The sequence below is a fragment of the Branchiostoma floridae genome, chromosome 4 (genome assembly GCF_000003815.2).
Source record: "Branchiostoma floridae strain S238N-H82 chromosome 4, Bfl_VNyyK, whole genome shotgun sequence".
Taxonomy (NCBI): domain Eukaryota; kingdom Metazoa; phylum Chordata; class Leptocardii; order Amphioxiformes; family Branchiostomatidae; genus Branchiostoma; species Branchiostoma floridae.
The window spans coordinates 25,920,314-25,946,173 of NC_049982.1; the positions used below are offsets into that span (position 1 = coordinate 25,920,314).

The 25,860-nt window shown below is 42.0% G+C and overlaps 3 protein-coding genes across 3 annotated transcripts; all 3 read right to left on the reverse strand.

Annotated features, from left to right (window-relative positions):
- Nucleotides 1-6,230: 6,230 nt before the first annotated feature.
- LOC118414183 (kelch repeat and BTB domain-containing protein 2-like) lies at nucleotides 6,231-8,558 on the reverse strand. Its single transcript, XM_035818045.1, has 2 exons — nucleotides 7,965-8,558; nucleotides 6,231-7,295 (listed from the first exon to the last, which is right to left on the reverse strand). The coding sequence occupies exons 1-2, from the start codon at nucleotides 8,477-8,479 to the stop codon at nucleotides 6,488-6,490; spliced, it is 1,323 nt and encodes a 440-aa protein (XP_035673938.1). The 5' UTR covers nucleotides 8,480-8,558; the 3' UTR covers nucleotides 6,231-6,487.
- A 209-nt stretch (nucleotides 8,559-8,767) lies between these two features.
- On the reverse strand, nucleotides 8,768-10,439 carry LOC118413689 (kelch repeat and BTB domain-containing protein 8-like). The gene is made up of 3 exons (XM_035817217.1): nucleotides 10,240-10,439; nucleotides 9,488-9,701; nucleotides 8,768-8,917 (listed from the first exon to the last, which is right to left on the reverse strand). Exons 1-3 carry the CDS (start codon nucleotides 10,344-10,346, stop codon nucleotides 8,768-8,770), a joined length of 471 nt encoding a protein of 156 aa, XP_035673110.1. The 5' UTR covers nucleotides 10,347-10,439.
- Nucleotides 10,440-10,810: 371 nt separating this feature from the next.
- LOC118414182 (kelch repeat and BTB domain-containing protein 8-like) lies at nucleotides 10,811-15,716 on the reverse strand. Its single transcript, XM_035818044.1, has 5 exons — nucleotides 15,521-15,716; nucleotides 15,046-15,259; nucleotides 14,339-14,478; nucleotides 13,651-14,229; nucleotides 10,811-13,455 (listed from the first exon to the last, which is right to left on the reverse strand). The coding sequence occupies exons 1-5, from the start codon at nucleotides 15,625-15,627 to the stop codon at nucleotides 12,663-12,665; spliced, it is 1,833 nt and encodes a 610-aa protein (XP_035673937.1). The 5' UTR covers nucleotides 15,628-15,716; the 3' UTR covers nucleotides 10,811-12,662.
- Nucleotides 15,717-25,860: the final 10,144 nt, after the last annotated feature.

Consider the following 25,860-nt stretch of genomic DNA (forward strand, 5'->3'; position numbering starts at 1 on the left):
TGATAAAGAGATTCATTAAATGTACACAACAGGGGTGGGAACCGTTACAAAAACTGGTGTGGTACTGGTGTGGTTCAGGTCCGGAGGATTAGGTCCAGGTCCGAACCTGAACCTGGACCTTATTGTTTTTGAAAACTTTTGTATGGGTCATACACACGCACGTGCACACCTACAAATATTGGTCCGTTTCACTACAAAGGAATCTCTTTGGTGGAGTATACTATCTTTAGGTAAACAACTCTAACTGCCTCTGTTAACTTAGACCAAGTTTGCCCAAACTTGTTAAAATGATTGTCGACTCTCCTCTACTTCGCTCTTGTTATTTTCTTTGACCGGCAAGCCCCCAAAACACGTGAATACCTGCCGCCGCATTGCCGGTATGATATGTTCATTTTCTATTTGTCCCAACTCCGGTCTATTGCTTTTTAGGTCCGTTTTTTCTCGACCGGTCCAACAATAAAAATCGGTTTTGTACCTGTACTATGTACCGGTACCCACCCCTTATACACATTCTTGCTAGCTTCTTATTTCTGTTGAGTTTCTACAGCCTCTTTGTACGAGTTGATTAGCTCTGTACATGTATTCTGACAGCCAAACTTCGCAAGTACACCAATAACTGGTTTAAAAACCGCTAGTCACCCAAAAGGTAAGTTTTGATTTCAACCTTTTAGCAAAGACTGCTCTAGTATGGCTCAACTCAACTCAACAAGTACATGTACTCGCTATTTTTATATTCCTCGAAAATAAGATTTTACCATGGTCAATACTGACAGTTGGGGACCAGATATATACATGTCAGAATCCACTTTGACACCATGCACAGCATTATTACAACCTTTTTGGATTAAATCAATGCTGATAAAAATATAATAAGACTCGAGCTTACCTCTCCACAGTCCGGTCTGCAGTGGTCAGCTGAAGAACACTGGGCTGTCTGGTCTGCAGTGGTCATCTGAAGCACACTGCCTGAGGAGAGGCTTTATACGCGTCTGGCGGACCATCATCGGGGTCAATAGTATTCATGATATGCATTGGGAGCTGTGGTGTTGTTTTTTTTTTAGAAAAAATGTGCTTTGTGTCAAGGACTGAAGGAGCTTTCATCAACAATATTTTTTCTGGACAGAAAAAGACTACTTTACAAATGCCAAATGTTCTGCCGCAACAACAACGGTTCTGTGTACATCATGATGAATTGATGATGACCTTACGTGTACACATTTTTGCAAAACTGTGCAAAAAAAATCTCACAAAAGGCATGTTTACAAGCCTACACCTGTTAGTACACGTGTCGTAGTCTAGCACATAGGCTCGACGTCTCGCTTCTTAGTAATCATGACAATGAAGGACAACATGGGTTAAGCTACAGTAGGTTTATCAAAACACTGGGGGAATATAGATTTTTTTCAGTGCTTGTCATGTGTGGCGGAATCTACTTTCCATAAATTGAATAGGCATGTCTATTATAGACGTACAGAGCACAATCTATGATGAAGTGCAGGAGTTCTTTGTTCTAGAAGCTAAGATTCCGACTATGCCGTTTTGATACAAGTAGCAAGTTCTGGAAAATTATTCTTTGTTAAGTGATGATAGATCTGTGCCTTTGTTTAGTGATGTTAGTTCTGTGTCTTTATTTAGTAATGGTAAGCTCTGTGTAACTTTCAGATACTATTCAGATACTATAAAGTAGAGTAAAGTTGTCCGTACGTTTGGAGTTTGCTTTTTGCAGTTGCTCCTTAGTTTACGTTATGAATGTCGGTTAGAAAGGTTTGAAAAGAGGTATCCTTCAGACAATAGGCATTAATACAGCCAGCACAGCTGTCTCGCTTTGCTTAGTGATGAGCTTCAGCACACTGACTAGACGGAGTTTGAGATGCCACCAGTTTATAGCATGCACGTGTGCCGCACAGCAGTCAGATCAGTTAATGTTATGCATTGTCTGGGGCTGTACTTTTAGAAAGAAACTTCTGGCGTTTATGGTTTCAGTGTAACTTTCATAGGCTTTGGTACAGCTGTAACATTCTTTATCTTCGCCAGCGAAGATTATAAGATTGCTTACTTGGGTCTGTATGTAGGTCAACAGCATATAAGTCGAGAAATTGTGGATGGAACTTTTTGATTTTTTGTAGGTGTGTAGCGGTTGTCGAAAGGCATGCCTAGTTATCTTCGCCAGCGAAGATTATAAGATTGCTTACTTGGGTCTGTATGTAGGTCAACAGCATATAAGTCGAGAAATTGTGGATGGAACTTTTTGATTTTTTGTAGGTGTGTAGCGGTTGTCGAAAGGCATGCCTAGTTTGAAAATGGTTTACCTGGCGTTTTCCTACGGTACAGCAGCGGCCTTTGTATTTTTTCGAGGTTTGTTTCGAGAAGCATAACTCAAAATGCAGCTGGGCGATTTCTACGATATTTGGCAGGTGTGTAGCGGTTGTGTAAAGGATTGTCATGTGCGAGAATGGTTTAGCTAGCTTTTACCTATGGTGCTGTAGCTGGCTTTGTATGTAATTGCGTTTGTCTGTTAACACGATAACTCGAGATGGTCTACATGGATGCTAATGATATTTTGTTGATAGGTAGGGGACACAGAAAGGAAGGTCAAGTTCGATAATGGGCCTCCTAGCGACTTGTTTTGGTACTGCAAGTGAGCGTCAAAGGTTGCGCCTAAATTTTCCAGAAGTGCCATGTTCATGATTTTTAAGTGGTGGATAGCTGTTGGGACTAGGAGTGAATGGTGTAATTTTGGGCCCCCTAGCAGCTTGTTTGGAACTGCAGTGGGTCTTATAGTTTGTAACTTTTAAAAAGGATAACTGCAGAGGGGATTGATGGATATTCTTTGCTTTTGGTAGGTAGGTACTTAGGGTGATTATCAACATAATGAGATGCTAATTATGTAAATTGCGATCTACTTAATATAATTACTTTGGGATTCTCATCATGGAGAGAACCACATCCATTACAAAAGTGGTGTGCAGCGCAACATGACACTGGCACCATTGTCACCCTAGTCCAGCACTAATGTGTGGACCATTAATCTTCATTTATCATTCAAGCCCTTCAGACAGAAGCAGAAGCCTGATCTCCTTTCCCTGACAAGGGCCAGTCACACCAAATTAACCCCCTGCCCTCAGTCTCAGGAATAGCACAGACAAATCAAAGGTGGAGCAGAACTAATCGTCATGCCATGGCAGGGTGTTACACGCCCGCCCGTTTGAGGCATAAGACATGGTCACGTAAAAAAAGATTAAAACATCGCGGTGGGCCAAATCAGGCTGTCAAAGGTGCCAACGTAATCCTCATGAGTTGTTCGATCGCATACAGTACGCTTAATGATTCAAATACTATTTCGGGATGAGATTTGAAGAGTCAAAGTTGGCCTTCAAACTGGCTCTTTTTGCCTGATTTTGGCCTCGATTTCACACTGCATGGGGGTTTCCGTGCAACCGATTACGACAATATCATATACTTCCGGGTTGTACGAGTGCGGTCATAGAACGCGGGCGGTATCGTATCTTGTCTCGGTTTGTGCTAGGTTGTAGAGGAGGATCTAAGTAAGGCTTATGAATATACTAATACTTGGAGATTAGCAATTACTATGCCTGTCAATCAGCTATTTTGTCTTTGCGGGGCTATGAATGGGGGGATCTGAGTAGCCTGACGTGATAGCCAGGCCAGGTAGACTGTGTAAAATACCTCTGACTTAACTCGCGATTGCAAATCTTTACTTACTATTTTCATGAGATGGACACAAACATTCACCAAGGCGGGGCCGTAACAATCCTTACGTATGACCCTTAGGTAACCCTTAGATGACCTATTATCTAATATATAGGCCAGTCACTCAAAGTTTGTTTATTATTTCTTTTTTTTACGAAAAGACTGCAATGTACATTTTGTAGAGTGAAATCTTATATAAAACTAAAGACCTAGCCTAACCTAGCCTAACTAAAGACCTTACATCCAGCTTTGCTATATTAACATCTCGTATTAAGCTGTATTTGGTGCTTATCCGGCCCATTATAGCCATAATTACATACATTAATCATTCAAAAACAACGACCTTCGATAAAGAATGTTTATTTGGCGAAGATGTGTGTTCGAGGAACTCTAGTTTGAAAATGGTTTACCTGGCGTTTTCCTACGGTACAGCAGCGACCTTTGTATTTTTTCGAGGTTTGTTTCGAGAAGCATAACTCAAAATGCAGCTGGGCGATTTCTACGATATTTGGCAGGTGTGTAGCGGTTGTGTAAAGGATTGTCATGTGCGAGAATGGTTTAGCTAGCTTTTACCTATGGTGCTGTAGCTGGCTTTGTATGTAATTGCGTTTGTCTGTTAACACGATAACTCGAGATGTTCTACATGGATGCTAATGATATTTTGTTGATAGGTAGGGGACACAGAAAGGAAGGTCAAGTTCGATAATGGGCCTCCTAGCGACTTGTTTTGGTACTGCAAGTGAGCGTCAAAGCTTGCGCCTAAATTTTCCAGAAGTGCCATGTTCATGATTTTTAAGTGGTGGATAGCTGTTGGGACTAGGAGTGAATGGTGTAATTTTGGGCCCCCTAGCAGCTTGTTTGGAACTGCAGTGGGTCTTATAGTTTGTAACTTTTAAAAAGGATAACTGCAGAGGGGATTGATGGATATTCTTTGCTTTTGGTAGGTAGGTACTTAGGGTGATTATCAACATAATGAGATGCTAATTATGTAAATTGCGATCTACTTAATATAATTACTTTGGGATTCTTATCATGGAGAGAAGCACATCCCTTACAAAAGTGGTGTGCAGTGCAACATGACACTGGCACCATTGTCACCCTAGTCCAGCACTAATGTGTGGACCATTAATCTTCATTTATCATTCAAGCCCTTCAGACAGAAGCAGAAGCCTGATCTCCTTTCCCTGACAAGGGCCAGTCACACCAAATTAACCCCCTGCCCTCAGTCTCCGGGTCTTAGCACAGACAAATCAAAGGTGGAGCAGAACTAATCGTCATGCCATGGCAGGGTGTTACACGCCCGCCCGTTTGAGGCATAAGACATGGTCACGTAAAAAAAGATTAAAACATCGCGGTGGGCCAAATCAGGCTGTCAAAGGTGCCAACGTAATCCTCATGAGTTGTTCGATCGCATACAGTACGCTTAATGATTCAAATACTATTTCGGGATGAGATTTGAAGAGTCAAAGTTGGCCTTCAAACTGGCTCTTTTTGCCTGATTTTGGCCTCGATTTCACACTGCATGGGGGTTTCCGTGCAACCGATTACGACAATATCATATACTTCCGGGTTGTACGAGTGCGGTCATAGAACGCGGGTGGTATCGTATCTTGTCTCGGTTTGTGCTAGGTTGTAGAGGAGGATCTAAGTAAGGCTTATGAATATACTAATACTTGGAGATTAGCAATTACTATGCCTGTCAATCAGCTATTTTGTCTTTGCGGGGCTATGAATGGGGGGAACTGAGTAGCCTGACGTGATAGCCAGGCCAGGTAGACTGTGTAAAATACCTCTGACTTAACTCGCGATTGCAAAACTTTACTTACTATTTTCATGAGATGGACACAAACATTCACCAAGGCGGGGCCGTAACAATCCTTACGTATGACCCTTAGGTAACCCTTAGATGACCTATTATCTAATATATAGGCCAGTCACTCAAAGTTTGTTTATTATTTTTTTTTTTACGAAAAGACTGCAATGTACATTTTGTAGAGTGAAATCTTATATAAAACTAAAGACCTAGCCTAACTAAAGACCTTACATCCAGCTTTGCTATATTAACATCTCGTATTAAGCTGTATTTGGTGCTTATCCGGCCCATTATAGCCATAATTACATACATTAATCATTCAAAAACAACGACCTTCGATAAAGAATGTTTATTTGGCGAAGATGTGTGTTCGAGGAACTCTAGTTTATAATTAGCGTTGGTTTGCGAATTTCAACATTGGCTACGTTCTCTTGTGCCGGGAAAGCGAGTTTTCTGTGGGAGTTTGCTGTGGAAGCGAGCTTGGCCCCGTCTTGAGATACCTGGTGGCAGGCTCTAGCAGGGCCTGATAATGATGACAGAACCTATTGGGTAGTTCAGGCAGTAAGGCACGCTGACCTAGATTAGAACTCTGGGGAGTTATCCTGCACAGAGTTAGGCCTACGCCACATTTCCAAACCAGGGCCCAGCCGGGGGGCTTTCAGGAACGAAAAGTATGATATAAAAAACTACTTTTTGCAAACATTGCAAACATCATATAATGTTTAATACAGGGTTTACACTATAAAAGTAGATATAGTTAACAACAACCATCCACATCTAGGGGGATCAGTATCAAAGGCATTTCACAACTGGCCAGTATTTATTGGCAACTTTGGAAACATGTTAGTGTAGCTCTTTATCTTATAGCAATGAGAAAGTGTTTCAAAAACTTCTACATGACTTCAGTCGTGACTGAAGTGACTCAGTCAGTTTAAGAAAAATCTTCCATGATGTTCCACCATCTCATATGTCCCCATCATCAGTTTCACTCTGTCCGTCTTCAACAGAATTGTCCTCATCACTGTCCTCTTGGTCCGATGGGTCATCACTGTCACTGTTGTCTGGGAAACTATCGTCGCTATACCCTCCCACACAACAATAATCCATCTCGTATGCCTTTGGATCCCCAAGGCACATTGGGATCATCCTTACTGTCAGGCACTTGGTTCTACACGCAGTATTCAGCCACCGTGCCAAGGGAGGTACTGGCTGGGTTTCTTTTAGAGACCGCCAAGAGTCTGTCTTTGGCTGGTACTGGCAAATGTTAAGCGTAGTGCAGCCCCCATCCCTATCAGTATCAAATTCTGGGTCATCGCTACTGTGTATGGTGAGGAGGTACATGGTCTTAGCATCATACGTCATCAGGGTTGCTGTGTCAAAGAAATAAAAGTACTTTCCTGTCATCTTCCACTCATCTGTTGTAGGGTTGTACATCTCTACACAACTCGAGTCTCCACATTTTCCATTGCATTCTATACAGTAGATGCACCCCTGATAGGTGACAGCCTGAGGATGCTCTGTTGGATAAAGCATGTCCGCTATTTTGCTCCACTTGTTCTCTGTGGTACTGAAGCTGTAGCAGCCTTCGAAATTACTTATGACATAGATGCTGTCATTGAGAGTCACAGCACAGAATTTCGAGGATATGGGGTGAGGGAGGGGTGGTATGGACGTCCACTCGTCACAACTTGGGTCGTACCTCTCCGCTGTTTCCTTGGTGTCATCACCACCAATGGCATAGATGTACCCCTTCAGATACACCAGACCACAGCTGCGGAAGAAAGATACAGGAAATGTTTTACAGTTAAACTTTGATACATGGCAGTTGCACTGACCCAAACATGACCAAACATGCGGAACGGCATAGCACAGTGGCCATGTGTTCGGCTCGGGACCGAGAGGTCTCAGGTTTGAATCCGGCTACCATATCACCGATCTTGTGCCCTTGGGAAAGGCACTTAACACGACTTTCCTCACCTTTCTCAGCTGAAAATTATTACTAGTAATTAGCTTCGGCTAGGGCCATCCCTCAGATAAGACGTAAAATGGAGGTCCCGTGTCTGGGGAGAGCCATACTCCAGGCACGTTAAAGAACACCCACACGTGCAATGGTGCGGTGTGCGATGGTGCAGTGTGCGATGGTGCAAAATCCTTTGCGTCTAGAATTGGAGATTCTCCACAAATCGCCCGGACTCCAGGAAGAATACTGACATATCAGTCACTAATGGAGATCTGTATACCAAAGCAAACCAAACCAAATCTGTACACAAGCTGCAAGCCTACACAGTGACATCATGAAGTCTTGGGGGAATTCCCTCAACCTTTTTCCACACATACAATAATGTAACAGTAGGGGTACTAATACAGCATATCGTCTTAAGGAATTTTGTCTTTTGTAAATGTCTTCAAGAAATCATCAGATTGAAACAGAGAGACATACCTGGCTCTGGGTGTAATCATCTCACACCTTGGTTCCCAGGTGTTCAGGAGGTGGTTGTACTGGTAAAATTTCTTCTGTCCGTCCTTCATGCCAGTTTCTGTAATGTCACCTGCCAGGTACAACTCATCATCAGTAGTTACTGTCACAGATTTAGTGACGGTGTTCAGGTTCTCAGGCATATTCATTGCATACAGTCGACCTGTGGAAGGGTCATAGCAAGGAGCAGAACACTCATCATCAGAAAAATGCTCCGAGGAGTCCGAGAAACCTTCTCTTATGAAAACCTGCAGTTCAGTTCGCACCTGTCCCTGCCGCTGGGTTGTGTTGTCACTGTAAACTATCTTTCTGTCTGTTGATACTAATTTACTCTCAATTTCAGCACACAGTATTGTGCTGATAAGGGACTGGCGCAATGATTTGCAAAGGGTAGAAAGGTGCTCCATACTACGCTCTTCTTGGTTGAAGTCGACCCATCTTAGAGCAGCTTGCACAACGTTGTCTTCTGAGTTGGTCATTAGATCATCCCTGTCTAGCAATGACTGGAGGTGGTTCACAGGCAGCTGAACAAAGGACGGATGTAGAGTCACCTGGTCGAACCTGAGAAGGTTACAATGTGCAACAAGTTGATTTATATATGTTAAACTTAGAGCATACACTGTGAATGCAGTTTAAGTTATTGCTGTTTGAAACAGACAATCAAATCAATATAATTCATGTTTGCTGGTTTGCAGTCCTATTTTGATGGGCTTTCCTCGTCTTTCTCTTCGCCTCGACGGCTGTTTTTACAATGTGAGTAACAGCCATCATACTGACCTGGATGCCATATACCTCTTACTGGCCTCGACTAGACCACAGTCCCCCAGCATGTCAGCATACATCAACACATCCACACAGTTGGACACGTCCAGACGGTCCTTCATGTACTCTGCTGTCTTACGACCTACAAAATCCACCTGGAGGCAAAACACATGGCACCAGTTACACAGACCATTCTGCAGTTAACAGTTTCATGCCGATACATGGAGAGCGTAAAGGAATAAAGTGCATTACAGGATAGTACACAGAACTTAACATGCCCCAAATTGTGCTATATGTCGAACTACAAAACACTAAGGGACAAAGACTGACAAGAGTAATGAGTCTAAAAATGGCATCTCCATAACCAAGTTGTAACAACAGTGGGGTTCAAGCATCACCAAACTGACCATGCCAAACGGGTCTGACCTTTTGTTGTAGAGGTTAGCAGCATAGGGTTTGTGAGCTAGTGGCCTGGGTTCGGTGCGGATTGGACTCCTGGAGCCAGGAGACTGTAATCCCGGGAGCCAGGATCTCTGCTGTTTGTACTCACCTCTTGTGTTTCATCGTCATGGTCGCACATATACATGTACATGTGTTGTGACTAGGTCCACCATGGCCAGTCTACATTAGTTCTGACCAGGCGTCCATAGAGTGTACATCTCATCTTTGCTTTCCTGCGTATAACGTTACACATGTATATGAAGACTTTGGAGCATTATCCTCACCTGCAGCAGTCTGGCAGCAGACATCACAGCCTGGACCTGGTCTGGCTCTGTCTGAAGGCGGCCGGTGTAGGCGTAGTCCAGAATGGTTGCCATGGCTACCCCGCTCACATCCTGGATGCTGATTCTCTCCTGTTTGGCCTCTGCATAGCCGCTGGTGAACATGGTACGGAAGTAGGGACTGCACGAGGCCAGGACGGCACGATGGCAGGGGAAACTGTGAAAACATGTTTCATTCTTGGTCATTACTTGCATGGTGAGAATTGACCTTAGTTAGGACAAGGCTATTGACAGGATGTTCCTGTCAATAGTGCAAAGAAAATTCTAATTGACATGAAGCACACAAATACTTTCAAATTGATAAACATTCGTTCATAGGGCGAGTCAGTCATGTCAGTCGGTAGTGATAGTCAAGCAAAAGGTCATGAACACCTGTTCCGCCATTCTTTTTTCAACCTCCTTGCTTCCACTGACAGAAAAATTCTTGGTTTATATGTTTGGCTGAGACAGCCACGTGCATATGTATAGTTTCACTCAATATAATGAATGAAGACCTTTATATCACTATATATCAATATATCACTCAATGGACCACGTCAAAACAATGTTTTTTAAGGAACTACCAGTGAGTTCAGTTCACCTTTATTTATACTGGTAAGCCCTGTCGGCCAACATGCAGGCCGTTCTTCCCAGAGGACCAGTTACTGTACACTGTGTACACTACAGGATCCCTCTACCCCCCTCCCCCATCTTACCTTCTCCCTTCCACCTCCAGAACCACGTCAGTCAGCTCTGCCCGCCCCCTCTGTTCGTTCAGGCCTCTTAGAACACTGTTAGAGTGCACGTCGTTTGTTACGTCCATGTCTACCACTGCCTGGGGATCTAAAGTGAAGGACAGCTGTCGCTCCGTCGTTCCTCCCGCCAAGCAAGGAAGATTTCAAGTTTTCATGCGAACTTTGACCTTTGACCTAAGTTCATATCGATACCGGATTCTCCATATAGTGTGATGGACTTACAGGACTTACGTTGATAAAGCGAAATAACTTTGTAGATTTGGCCGAGGAGCCTTGATTTGGCTGAATATAATGTCTTATCTTATCTTATTCACATATGTGGGGTCGTGTGGTGTAACTACAGAGCTAAGAAACACTAACATTAAGGAACAAAGACTGACAAAAGTTATTCTATCACAGCCAAAAACAAACCGTTAAAACAAAATAAAACAAGTTTTTGCTTCTCTGTGTTTCCCTTCCCATTACAGAAATGGTTACAACCACAATTGTAGTAATAGTACAAAAAAGGACAAATGAAGGCATTACTGGTTACTTTCATTTTGAAAACTTCAACAGTGATATCATGATGGCAATCATTTTACACAAGACGTTTAAACTCGTTAGAACTTAATTCGAGCCCACACCCTTGACTTTGACTTGATCTTGAACTAGGTACTCATTTTCACCTGAGTTAAGTGAGTAAAGTCCTGTAAAGTGCCTTTCCCAAGGGCACAAGATTGGTGACACGCAGCTGGATTCGAACCCGCAACCTCTCGGTCACGGACCGAACACAATACCGCTGTGCCACGCGGTCCCACGCGGATTTACATAACTAAAGGTTTATCTTAGCAATGTAATTTAATGTAGAATTAAAGTCCATTGATTAATCAAGTAACTTAAAAGTACAGTCAAACTTGGTCTCATCAATGTGCTGAGAAAAATAGTAAATGACGTTGAGTTGTTGACAAATTGGTAGTTGGGATAAACACATAAAATTGTTCAATACACACCTCATTTTCTTTATAAACTCCTTATTGTTATATGAGTGAATTTCAATTTTTTATTGTTTCACCATCAGACCTGTGTCAAATCAGGCCTTTGGGTACGCTCTCTCTTCCTAAAACAACATAAGAAACTATTCCAGTTTTTCTGTGTCAAAATTCTCACTGGTTTAATTCGTACTTAGCACAACTTTTAAGATTGTCCTAAGTACGAATTAAACTAGTGAGAATTTACTGTACTAATAGTGTATGGAATAATTGTCATCAATTTTGTTTTGCTATTAAAAATTGGCGTAAATTTGAATGGCCCATGGAAAATGCAGAAATGTTAGAAGTTAGTTAACAGAGGGTCTTAATCATGTAAAAGTGGATAAGGTTGGTTTGATATGTCCTATTTTAACATTCTTGATATGGCTCATGACCGAAGGTGGGATCCGGGAAACGGTTGACCAGCCAGGTTTGACTGTCTGTTTGTTTTGTTTGCTTGCTTATTGATTAACACAACAAAAATATTACATTAAACAAAATACAATATTGCAATGAATAAAAAAAGTGCAGGAGGAGGGGGGGGAAGCACGCGTGGCTTATATTAAGCCCTCCTCCATTGAGCTAAACAACATTAATTATGATCATGAATTATGAAGTAAATTAATACATGCGTTCAGTCAGTTAGTCAGTCAGTCATACGGTGTCTACATGCAATAAGATAACATCAACAAATTATCATCATCATAACAATACAGTAATAATACATGTAATCAAGTAATAATCAATGGTTTGAATTAATGATGAATAATGGAGTAAAGTAAACACATAGTATGTATGGTGAATGTTGCAATAAAGAAAAAATCAAATTAATGGTATGAATTAAGCAACAGAAAGTAAGATGTACATATGTGGCTTATACTATGGGGTTAAGGAGAGTATTTCAATTCTCTGTGGTCTTATTTTTCACATTCAAATACTTGCTATATGTCTGCTATATTTGTATACATTTTCTTCTGTAAAAAACAGTGTGCCATCCTTGTTTAGTTCATGCTAAGGTCACATTTCCAAACACAAAATGATAAAATACACAAATACGTCATCAAGCTTAATGCAGCTTCATGTAATGATGAGACCTTACTTATAAGGTTATAGTTTCAGTCTTCTACAATCTGAAATGCTAGGCTTTAAACTAATTGTATTTTCCAACTTCTCAATTATGACGTTCCACATATAGGGGAATCAGTGTCGAAAACATTTCACAACTGGCCAGTATTTATTAGCAACTTTGGAATCATGTTATTGTAGATCTTTATCTTATAGCAATCAAAGTGTTTCAAAAACTTCTACATGACTTCTGTGTGACTCAATCAGTTGAAGAAGAAACGTCTTCCATGATGTTCCAGCATCTCAGATGTCTCAATCATCAGTTCCACTTTGTCTGTCTTCATCAGAATCGTCCTCATCACTGTCCTCTTGGTCCGATAGGTCATCACTGTCACTGGAGTCTGAGCTTCCGCCTCTGTATGACCCGTCACGACGCCGGCCTACACCACGATAATCACGCTTGTATGCCTTTGTATTCCCAAGAAAACTTTGGATCATCCTTACCGTCAGGCAGTCTGTGCTACACGACAAATTCAACCACCGTGCCAAGGGGGGAACTGGCCTGCCTTCTCTTAGCAACAGCCAAGAGTCTGTCTTTGGCTGGTACTGGCGAATGACAAGCGTGGTGCGGTCCACTTCTCTTTCGTCTGCGTCATCGCCATTGTGTACGGTAAGGAGGTACAGCGTCTTTCCATACGTCATCAGGGTTGCTGTGTCGAAGAAAAAAGGGCCTGTCCTCTTCCACTCATCTGTTTCAGGGTTGTACATCTCTACATAACGTGATGAATTGCTTCCACAGTCATCGTTGGAGTCTATACAGTAGATACACCCCTGATAGGTGACAGCCTGAGGATGCATTTTCTGAAGCATGTCTGCTATCTTGCTCCACTTGTTCTCTGTGGTATTGAAGCAGTAGCAGCCTTCCTTACTTAAAGCATAGATGCTGTCATTGAGAGTCATGCCAGAGACCTCTGAGGACACAGGGTGAGGGATGGGTGGTATGGACGTCCACTCATCACTGCTAGGGTCATACCTCTCTGCTGTTTCCTTCGTGTCGTCACCACCAAGTGCATATATGTACCCATTCAAATACACTAGTCCACACCTGGGAAGATGGGATACAGGAAAAGATTATCACCCCACACACCAACACGCTGGCATTTTTCTAAGATATCTTCAATACTAAACATGGAAAATCCCTTCATTTATTACTTAAAGAATTTAGACACTAGAACATGGAAATCTGCCTTTTGTAAATACTTTCAGGTAAGAAATCAGCAGCTTGAACAGAGAGACATACCTGGCTCTGGGTGTAGTCATCCCACGCCTTGGTTCCCAGGTGTTCAGGAGGTGGTTGTACTGGTAAAATTTCTTCTGTTTGTCATACATACCAGTTTCTCTCTTGGTAACAATGTCACCTGCCAGGTACAGCTCACCGTCACAAGTTACTGTCACAGATCTAGAGAAGCTGTCCAGGTTCTCAGGCATATTCATTGCATATAGTCGGCCTGTGGAAGGGTCATAGCAAGGAGCAGAATCATCTTTCGATATAGCTTGTCTTAGGAAAATTTGTAGTTCAGTTCGCACCTGTCCCAGCCGCTGGGTTGTGCTGTCACTGTAAACTAACGTGCTGTCTATTGACAGCAACTTACTCTCAATTTCAGCACATAGTTTTGAACTAATAAGGGACTGACGTAATGACTTGCAAAGGGTAGACAGGTGCTGCAAACGATCTTCTTGGTTAAAGTCAACCCATCTCAGAGCAGCTTGCACAACGTTGTCTTCTAAGTTGGTCATTAGATCATCCCTGTCAAGCAATGACTGGAGGTGGTTCAGGGGTAACTGGACAAAGGACGGTTGTATAGCCACCTGGTCGAACCTGTGGAACAAGTTCATTTATAAATGTTAAAACACAAATTGTTGGTGCCGTTGGACAGTCAAATCAATATAATTCATTTTACAATGTGAGTAACAGCCATCAGACTGACCTGGATGCCATGTACCTCTTACTGGCCTTGACTAGGCCACAGTCTGCCAGCATGTCAGCATACATCAACACATCCACACAGTTGGACACGTCCAGACGGTCCTTCATGTACTCTGCTGTCTTACGACCTACAAAATCCAACTGGAGGCAAAACACATGGCACCAGTTACACAGACCATTCTGCAGTTATCAGTTTCATGCCGATACATGGAGAGCGTAAAGGGATAAAGTGCATTAGTACACAGAACTTAACATGCCCCAAATTGTGCTATATGTCGAACTACAAAACACTAAGGGACAAAGACTGACAAGAGTAATGAGTCTAAAAATGGCATCTCCATAATCAAGTTGTTGTAACAACAGTGGGGTTCAAGCGTCACCAAACTGACCATGCCAAACGGGTCTGACCTTTTGGTGTAGAGGTTAGCAGCGTAGGGTTTGTGAGCTAGTGGCCTGGGTTCGGTGCGGATTGGACTCCCAGGAGCGAGCAGAGTCAGCAGACTGTAATCCCGGGAGCCAGGAGACTGTTTCTACTGACTTCTTTTGTTTCATTTTCATGGTCGCACATATACATGTACATGTGTTGTGACCAGGTCCCCCCATGGCCAATCTAGATCAGTTCTGACCAGGTGACCATAAAGTGTACATCTCATCTTTGCTTTCCTGCCTATACAAATGTATATGAAGACTTGGGAGCAGTATCCTCACCTGCAGCAGTCTGGCAGCAGACATCACAGCCTGGACCTGGTCTGGCTCTGTCCGAAGGCAGCCAGTGTAGGCGTAGTCCAGAATGGTTGCCATTGCTACCTCACTCACATCCTGGATGCTGATCCTCTCCTGTTTGGCCTCCGCGTATCCGCTGGTGAACATGGTACGGAAGTAGGGACTGCACGATGCCAGGACGGCGCGATGGCAGGGGAAACTATAAAAATACATGTATTGTTTCATTCTTGGGCATTACTTAGTACTTGCATGGTGAGAATTGATTTGATTTATTTAGGACAAGGCTATTGACAGGTTATTCCTGTCAAGTTTCAACAGTGCAAAGATTTGATTTATTTGTTTGGCTGTAACAGCCACGTGTATAGTTGGCAATATATTGAGTATCACTCATGTCAAAACAATGTTTTTAGGAACTACATGTACCAGTGAGTTACCCATCTACCCCCCTCCCCCATTTTACCTTCTCCCTTCCACCTCCAGAACCACGTCAGTCAGCTCCGCCCGACCCCTCAGTTCGTTCAGCTCTCGTAGAACACTGTTAGAGTGCGCATGGTTTGTTACGTCCATATCTAACACTGCCTGGGGACTAGTAAAGTGAAGAAACCGTCGCTCCACCAGCTAGGAAGATTTCAGGTTTTCATGCGAACTTTGACCTTTGACCTAACTTAAATCGAAACCGGATTTTCCATATAGTGTGATGGACTAACGTTAACGTTACAGGACGTACGTTGATATTAAAAGCAAAATAACTTTCTTGATTTGGCTGAATATAAGGTTTTATCTTATCTTATTCACAAATGTGGGACTGTGTGATGTAATGACAGAGCTAACTAGAAAGGCCGACATTTGCTTGAGAGCAAATACAGCATATTTCAGCCATCTCCCTCCCCATGCAACAATAGGCTATTTCAAAATCACCCATTTGAAAAATCACTTTTACTAATGACGGTTTAACCCAAAAATGAGTCTTACAAAATTCCCCCGTTCAAGAATGGACTCCAGTGCACCCTATGTGAATTTGCACAATAGACCAGTCCAGAAATACTCCCACTGAAACCTTGGCCTTTTGAATAAGAAACCAAATCCAAAATTGAATTTAGCAAAAAAGGTCCCAGTGCATAAAAAGGTATAATAGACCAGTCTAAAAACACTTCCACTAAAATTGAATTTTGAATCATCACCCGTTCAAAACTGAATTTGAAAAAATCCCCCTTCCGTGTGCAAAAAATGGACTCTTCCATGTAAAGTAGAGCAGTCCAAAAATACATCCGCTAAAATAGGACTTTGACATAATCACTGAAGTCCAAAAAATGGATTTAAAAAAAAGCCCCCTCTATGCAAGAATGGACTCTTCCAGAACACCCATGTAAAATTGCAAATTAGACCAGTCCAAAAATAACCCTACTGAAAGACTTTGACAAACTAGAAGTCACCAAAGTCCAAAATATGAATTTTGAAAAATCCCCCCTCCGTGCGAGAATAGACTCTTCCAGCACACATTCTGTAAAATTGCAAAATAGACCTGTCCAAAAATGCATCCACTGAAAGACTTCACCAGTCCAATGATGAATTTAAAAAAAAAACGAACCCCTCCGTGTAAGAATGGACTCTTCCAGATAACACCGGGCTCGCTGATTGGCTGCCACCCCCCCTCTTTAGGATATAGATTCAGGCTAAGTGATTGGTTACCTATCTAATTAGATTAAATAGACATATATGCCAGTAGGTCCAATCTGCAGCTGGGGGTCAACGACCTTAAGGTCATTGACCCCTCTGGCTATTGGAAAATGACAAAAAAATCCCCAAATATATCATTTTGACGTAGTCTATGACAAAAATTATACATGTGTCATTTGAATAAATATCTAGTGCACCCTTTTACCAAAATTTAGGTCATTTGGTTTTAAAACCAGAGCACAATAGCCAAAAGTGTACTTTTTGGTCATAAAATGGCCAAATAATCGCAAAATTGAGCATTTTATTGTACCGTATGCCTCAAGTGTTATTGAATCCATGTGCGCATATGTCTAGGGCACTCCTATACTAAATTTCAGGTCATCCGGTTCTAAAACCAAGGTACAGGAGCCAAAAGTGTCCTTTTTTGGTATAAAAATGACAAAAAAATCGCAAAAATAAGTATTTGGTTATACTGTACACCAAAACTGATATTGAATCTATATGGGGGACTTATCAAGGCACATCTGTACCAAATTTCAGCTCATTCGGTTATAATACCAGGGTACAGGGGGCCCAAATATACAGTTTTGGTCTTAAGATGACCAAAAAACCTTAATAAAATCATTTAAGAGACAGATATGGAAAAAATGAAAAAAACGTCCGAGGGTATTGGCCCACTCTACCCTTGTGCCAAATTTCAAGTCATTCGGTTGAGGAACAAGGGAGATACTGTGTTCTGAAGATTTGACAGGAGAAAGAAAGAAAGAAAGAAAGAAAGAAAGAAAGAAAGAAACATTACGAATACAATATATTTCACCATACCTATGGTATGGCTGAAATATAATTAAAAAGAAACACCAAGGAACAAAGACTGACAAAAGTTATTCTAGTTATCACATTTCAAACGTTAGTGTTAACACAGCCAAAAACAAACCGGTACAACAAAACTTTTTGCTTCTCTGTGTTTTCCTCTTATTACAGAAATGGTTACAACCACAAGTAATGTTATATTACAAAAAGGTATCACTGGTGTGATGGTTACTTTTATTCTGAAAACTTCAACATTGATATCATGATGGTAATGTTTTAACACAAAACGAGTTTTTACACAAAACGTAACTGTCGTAAGTGGGATGGTACTTAATAGATCGAGAGTTCCTACAGTACTTTGTTCTTCTCTGCTCTCTTCTGCTACTCGACTTCCAAACGTTTGTTTATTCTTAACACAGGATGACAAAACATCCTCCCTTCTTCTTGGTTGAGCAATGATAAATCATTACAACAACTACAACATTGTTCGGATTTTAAATTATAACATCTGATCCTGCAATGGGCAAATAGTAGTTGACAATCTCAATCGTATGCACTCATTCGGTAGTCATGCCACATCTTCAAAAGGACACTGTAGCCGCATAGCTCCTCGTTAGAACTTTATTCGAGCCCACTCCACTGTCTTTGATTTGAGGTTGTCCACTACCATTTGCCATCTGAACAAAAGTGACTAAAAGCTATGAAAAGTTAATACACCAAACTTTAAGATTCAGTTGTTTTCCCTTGCCTTCAGGCAAGCAACGTCAAGTTTGGCAAAATTGATTTAAATACACCAGGCACTGTTAACATGTAACATAACTTAAGGTTATCTTCACACTGTACTTTATAAAAGTACAGTCACACTTTGTATCATCAACCACCCAAATCACTTAGGAAAAATAGTGAATGAGGTTGACTTGTTGACAAATTGGTAGTTGGCCAAAGCAAATTACATTTGTCCGTATAATATAGAAATCTTTCATATCTGCAAGAGATACCCATGGTTTATAAAGTCCATATTGTTCTGTGAATGAATTTCAATAAAACATTGTTTAACCATCAGACCTGTGTCAAATGTGGTCTGTTCCTAAAAAAATTTAAAAACGTCATTCCAGTTTTTCTGTTTCAAAATTCTCACAGGTTCAATTTGTGCTTGTTGTGCATGGAGTAATTGTCATCGATTTTGTTTTGTTCGTTGGGGCATGAATGTCCCATGGGGACTTGTGGTTGTTGGCTTTGTAAGAAGGTTGATTAGGGTAGGGATGCCTACCGGTACGCTAGACCGAAAACCTTGCAAAAACGTTTAGGTTCAGGTCCAAAGTAACGGAAACCCAAGTGATTCGGTTCCGGACTTGTAAAAAAATGTAGCGCTCACATATATCCTTTTTGTTCTAAACCATCTTGAACCTTCCAAAAATTATGAAATTTGCGCTGGAAAAAGACGATAATATCTACACACGTCGCTGTCTATGGTGGCCATTGCTGTATTCCCGACGTCTCGCAAGTTGTCGCAACTTAATTCAGCCAAGTTGCTCGCGCCATGCCATTATAACATTTTACTGTATTCGAATGGGTTCAGGTCCGGACTGAACCGAAACGTCTGGATTCGAATCCGGACCTAAACCTAACCGTGGGTTTAGGTACGCATCCCTAGTTAGAAGAGGGTCTTAACTATGTAAAACTTGGACAAGGTTGGTTTGATATGGCTCATGGCCGAATGTGGCCTGCGGCAAATGATTGTCCGGCCAGGTTTGACTGTTGTGTTCCTCTGGCACGTTACGACAACACCTCTAAACTACAGGTAGCCACAATCCACGAACTGCTAGTACTTGCTGGTAGAAGCATTTAGGATTAAGTTTTACTCATGCACCCTGAATTTTTGGACCTAGAGTTTTTTGTTAGGTTTGTTGTTGTTATTGGGTGGGCCGACTACTCTCTCTTAGCAGCCATGTGCTAATGTGTGAGGAGCTTATAATAGGCGGGGCTAAATCGCAATAGTTTTGGCGCTAACTTAGGTGACCTCAATATGACAGTAACTGCCCCAGGTACGGCCATATAGCTATAGGTTTTCAACCACTCACTCCGGGTAGGTGTGGGTTTTTCTAACGTGCTTTTGGCTATCCTCAAATACGAGACCTCTATAAATAGATACTATTGAAAGTGATATCCTAGGCCAGGAACGGCCCTAACCGAAGATCGGTACTCTTTTCCACCCGAGTGAAGTGAAGAAAGTCATATGAATGCCTTTGCCAAGGGCACAAGATTGGTCAAATATCAGCGGATTAGAATCCAGGACTTCTGGGGAGTTTAAAACACACCCTACCGCTACTTGTACGTCTCGCCACACGGGCCCACTTAATTTCAATTGTTTTTTCAAGCCCTATTTTATCTTCTTTGTTACAGATTGCAGTAATATACGTCGTAGATTAGCAGACTGAACGTACGTATTATTGCCATAATGAATATTCTCTTGCTTCTCAGCACTTCATTTAGGCCACACTATAAATCAATTTACATGTTTGAATGCCTCGGTGTACACCATTTCATGTAGTGGATAGTCATATTGCCCCAGCGCTCTATGTTGGCCTTTGACCCATTGCTGAAATTTTGCTTAACCAAATGTCTAAGAGCTAAGGAAGTAAGAAGAAATTGATACACACACATGCATACATACACACACTACTAGTACCACATACACCCGCACATACATTCACGCACTGTCGCACACTCACCCACACATAATACATGCACACACACACACACACACACACACACACACACACACACACACACACACACACACACACACACACATACACTTACATATACATGTACACATACGCACACATACACACACACACATACACACATTACGTATACACGCATACACATACACGCTTACATACACACACACACACACATATATATATATATGAACATCAACAAATACGCACACATACACAGACACACATACACTCACACACAAACACATACGTATACACGCACACACATACACGCATACACACACACGCACACACACGCACACACGCATACATACATACATACACACACACACACACACACACACACACATTTACCCCACGCGACTCAGAGAAGGGCATTCTGTTAGTTGGACTTTGCAGGAAACCTTGCATTAATAATGCATATTTCTGGTTTCCAATGATTCAGTGATGGCCTGACTCTGACCCTGCCCAGTCTGATCATGACCACTGGTCATTAAAGGAGCTGTGTTGCTCGGGTTGGAGTCGGTAAGGGCCTGATCATGAGACTGACCCACATCTCTGTACAGCGAATTCAGCAGCGAGGCAGTCGGTCCTCTTCCATACAATATATTTCTGGTATCCAAGGATTCAGTGATGGCATGAGACTGGCCCTGCCCTGTCTGATCATGACCACTGGTCACTCCAGCAGCTGTTGAACTCGTGTTGGATTCAGTGACGGCTGGAGACTTCCCCACATCTTTGTACAGTGAATTCAGCAGCGAGGCAGTTGGTCCTGTACCATACGATGTATTTGTAGCATCCAAGGATTCAGTGATGACCTGAGACCGGTCTTGCCCTGTCTGATCATGACCACTGGTCACTGCAGCAGCTGTGGTGTTTGTGCTGGATTCAGTGATGGCCTGAGACTGACCCTGCACTGTCTTGTCGTGACCACTGGTAGATTCCAGGTCCTTTGGTAGTATCCCCACACCTGCGTACATAGGGTTTGGCTTTAAGGCAGCTAGCAGTTCGTTATGTGACAGATTTCCAGCTTTCAGAGATTCAGTGTTAGCAGGAGTCTTGCCATGCGCCATCCGGTCATGATGGTTGTCAATATCTTGATACTGGCGATCATGACCACTGGTCACTATAGCATCTGTGGTGTTTGTGTTGGATTCAGTGATTGCCTGAGACTGCTCGGGCTCTGTCTGTTCATGACCACTGGTAGATTCTGGGTCCTTTGGTGGTTCTCCCACACCTGCGTACATAGGATTTGGCTTTAAGGCAGCCAGCAGTTCGTTATGTGACAGATTTCCAGCTTTCAGAGATTTAAGGTTAGCCTGCATCTCAGACTGGCCATGCACCATCTGGTCATGATGGTTGTCAATATCTTCATACTGGTGATCATGACCACTGGTCGTCACAGAAACTGCTGCGTTTTTGTTGCCACCAACACTGGGATTCAGTCCTAAAGGAGGATGAGTTGCCTTCCTCTTGTGCCATATTGTGATGATGATGGTGACAACCAGGACAAGACCAGCTACTGAACCACAAATAGAGGCAATGAGAACAGGTATTGATCGACCGGGAGAAGATTCATAGGAACTGTTGCTTTCTGGTTTGTCTGAGGTGATCACAAGGGGTGAGCTTAGTGTTGCTCTTGTTTTGATTGTTTTGCCTGCAGGACCTGCTACTGAGTCAGCATTGCCTTTGAAGTACCAGTGAAAGCGAGGGGTGACGGTGTCATTATAACAGTTGTTAGTGGCTTTTAGGATATCAACCGGCAGTGTTGAATTCGTTGGCTCTTCACATATCAATTCGTCAGGATCGACATCTGCAAGCTTCTGTCCCTTGAATTTGTCAGGTTGGGCACAGATTATCTGGTCTTTATATGGGAGGAATTTGGTCATATTTAGTCTGAAGGGAACCATTCTACAGTCACACTGCCAGGGGTTCTCGTCAAGTCTTATGGTAAGATTTGAAGACAACAGGCCAAAAGCTGAAGGGGGGATGTCAGACATCTTGTTTGACCGAAGGTCCAAATGTTGGAGTTGCGGCAGTGTTGCAAATGTAACAGAATCACTTACAACATGTATGTGGTTGGAGCACAGGTCCAAATATTGTAGCCGGGACAGACTTGCAAATGTATGAGACTGAATCATTGTCTCGTTGCTTTTCAGGCGCAAACGTTGGAGCTGGGGTGCAAGTGCACTTGGCGGAATACATACCTGAATTTTTGTTATGTGGTTGTTGGACAGGAACAGCTTTTGTAGTCTGGGTAGATCTGCAAATGCACCAGACTTAATCATTGTTATCTTGTTGAAAGACAGGGACAATTCTCTTAGTTGAGGTAAATACCCAATTGTACCTACCTGGATCTTTGTCATTTGGTTGTAGGACAAGTACAACTCTTGTAACCTGGTTAGATTTGAAACTGTACCAGCCTGAATCATCGTTATCTTGTTGCGGTATAGGTACAAACCTTGAAGCTGGGGGAGATTTACAAATGCACCAGGTTGAATCATTGTCACCTGGTTGTAATTGTTATTAATGACCAACTTCCGCAGCTGGGGTAGATTTGCAAATGCTCCAGGCTGAATTGTTGTTATCAAGTTGGTATCAAGCCACAACTCTTCGAGAAGGGGTAAATCAACAAATGTGCCTGCCTGAATCATTCTTATTTTGTTGGATTGAAGGGAAAACACTTTGAGCTGGGGTAGGTTTACAAATGCACCAGGCTGAATCTCTGTTATCTGGCTTGAGGACAGATCCATGTGGGTGAGCTGGGATAGATTTGCAATCGCACCAGACTGAATTATTGTTATCTGGTTATCTGACAAATCTAAACGATAGATGGATGTGGGAAGATTTTGAGGGATGCTGGTGAGGCCCAGGTTGCGGCACCTGCAGAGTGATGTTGGTGCACAGCTGCAGACAGCTTCTGGCAGGCTGCAGCTGAATTCGTTGAGGATGATGAGAAGGACAATTATTACGTGACGCAGCTTTCCTCCCATGGCGTCCTGCCATCCCAACAGAAAAGAAAGCTCCTCTGTAAAGCTATCTTAAGTTAACTTAACGTCAAAAACATGCTCAACCAACATGAAAAGAGATTATAGAAATAATTCTTGTAGTCATACTCAAGTTGTCCTCAAAGTGCTTTGTTCTGCATTTCGACCTCTTGCTACATCTATTACTTTAAAATGTTTGTGAACCAAGATATTGAGCTTGTGTGGCCTAAAATGGGAGAATTTAGAAAATTTTCAACTGTCCTGTTGAAAAATGGTGACCTTTTTGTCCTCTTGTATGCTGCCATACTTGTACGATACAACGCACATGTCTCAGTAGCCATATCTTTAGGCCACACCAATTTAGTTTGTTGCTTCCCGGTTTTTTCCAGAAAATATTGGGGCGGTCGGTCGAAAAAAAAAGAAAAAAATGCAAAAGGTCTGGGGTGAACTTATATAACACAAAAAACAAGGTTAGTAGTCAAGTTTTCAGCTTTTCATGGCATGTTTTATCCAATGAATCTCTTCCTTTGATTTGATACCAAAGACAGGTCTGCTAAAGCAAGACCTATATTATTTTTCTTGGGACTAATTTTTTTCCAAATCGGAAAAAAATGGGTCGGGAAATCCGAGAAGCAACAAATTGAATTGGTGTGGCCTTATAGTGCTAGTTTTGTTAATTTACTGTGGTTTAGAATATATGTTTATCTTGTGGTAATTGTCTGGAGTTGGCCGTTTGAATATCTATACTAAGTTGTTGACTCTTTTCCTGACATTTTTGTGACGTTATGTAAGTATCTTACAGATAACCATGTCAGCAAAAGAGTAGACATTGGGTACCTCTTGAAATGTTTCCTCTACCTACTAGTATTTCTGAAATACCATTACAAACATGTTGCTTAGTACATGTATATACATAATGCAAGCTCTTGCCATATAACTATGGTAGCAGAAGAATAGAACTGCAACCCTTTTCATGAAATGTTCATCGTTTTTTTAAGGTTAATCTGGTCTCAAGTCCGAGTTTTACAAAACAAAATGGGGCCCGACCGGGCCCCAAAATAGCCCGGTAGTCACCGGGTGCCACACAGGGCCGCGAAGGTACTAGTATCACACCAAAATATGCCAACAATCAGCCAGTGAGCCACCTGGCAGGGACCCTTTTTTCAATTGTTACCTAAGCATTAGGCATAACAATCTGCCTATAAACAGATTGCTACAGGGTACGTACTTCGGTAGCTGTTCTGTAATGTCGCGTGACAAACAAGCATTGTTTAGCATAACATTCAACTTCTCGATCTCGATTCTTGGTAATTGCACAAATGTATTATTGGTTACATACACGGGTATGTTAATTCTCAGAAGCTGGCTATTTGCATAAACAAGCTCCCACCTACGCTTAATAAATATGTCGAATTGCAATGAAAATACATAGCAAAATTGTGGCACATAATTACATTCGCTAAGACGATTAAGGTTACGGCGCTGTGTGTCCCTTTGTCCTTTTACGAACACCATAGCACAGGAAGTAATCGCTGGATCATTATGGTATTTGGTAAGGGTTGGCAAAAGGAAGAGAATATTTAATCATGGTCCTCCTTGCTGCTTTCTGTGGAAGCGAAACGTTTTTTATTTATTGATTGAGGTCTGTTCTTTTTCAAACACATGTCCTTGTTCTTGGTGCTGAGCAACATCCAAACACTGGCATAAACACCTGTCACTGGAGCAACACCTACAACACCATGAAATCAATCACAAACACACCTAATCTGGTACTGAACAGCATCTGCGCACAAGCAGACAGAGATCCAAATGTTCTGTTCAAAGGTGTTTCAGGCAGAAAGTCACAACTATTTATCCACGTGTTTTCTGCCGTACTTGTAGGATACGTGCTTCAGTTGCAATTCCTAGTGCTAGCATGTAACAAACAACTTTGGATTACCGTGATTTAAGTTATAACGGTTGTGTTGATTGTCTAGAGTTGGATATTTGAATATCAATATTTCGGTTGTCGACTCTTCTTGTAACCATATAAGCACTTCCCTGATAAATGGCCACGACGGTAGAAAAAGAGAAAATTGAACACTTTTCTTATAAAACTTTATCTGCCTATTTCTGAAATTACAATAATCAGAGATATTGCTCAGCCGCTCCCGATTTTGCGGGTCCGGCTCTTAAAAGTGTATGGCATGCAGCTAGCTGCAGTTGTCTTGTGGGAACATCACAGGCTTATAAGGTTTAAGCAGACTGGGCTTGTCAAGGCTTGGTCCCAGAATGTTTTGGAGTACTACGTCACAAAATAAAAGTATCATGGCGCCGCACGCCTGATCATCTCTAAAACATAACGCGGTTATATTGATTGTCTAGAGTTAAATGTTTTAATATGAATATTGAGGTTGTTTACTCTTTTTGCTGACGCTGACGGTCTTGTGCCTTTGTGAGTACCTTACAGATAACCAAGTCAGCAAAAGAATTAAAGTCTAACACTTTTCTTAAAATGTTCACCTTCCTATTTCTGAAATATCATAACAGACCCCTCGCTTAGCCGCTCTCGTAAAGGCAATGCAATTTTACAAAAAACTTCG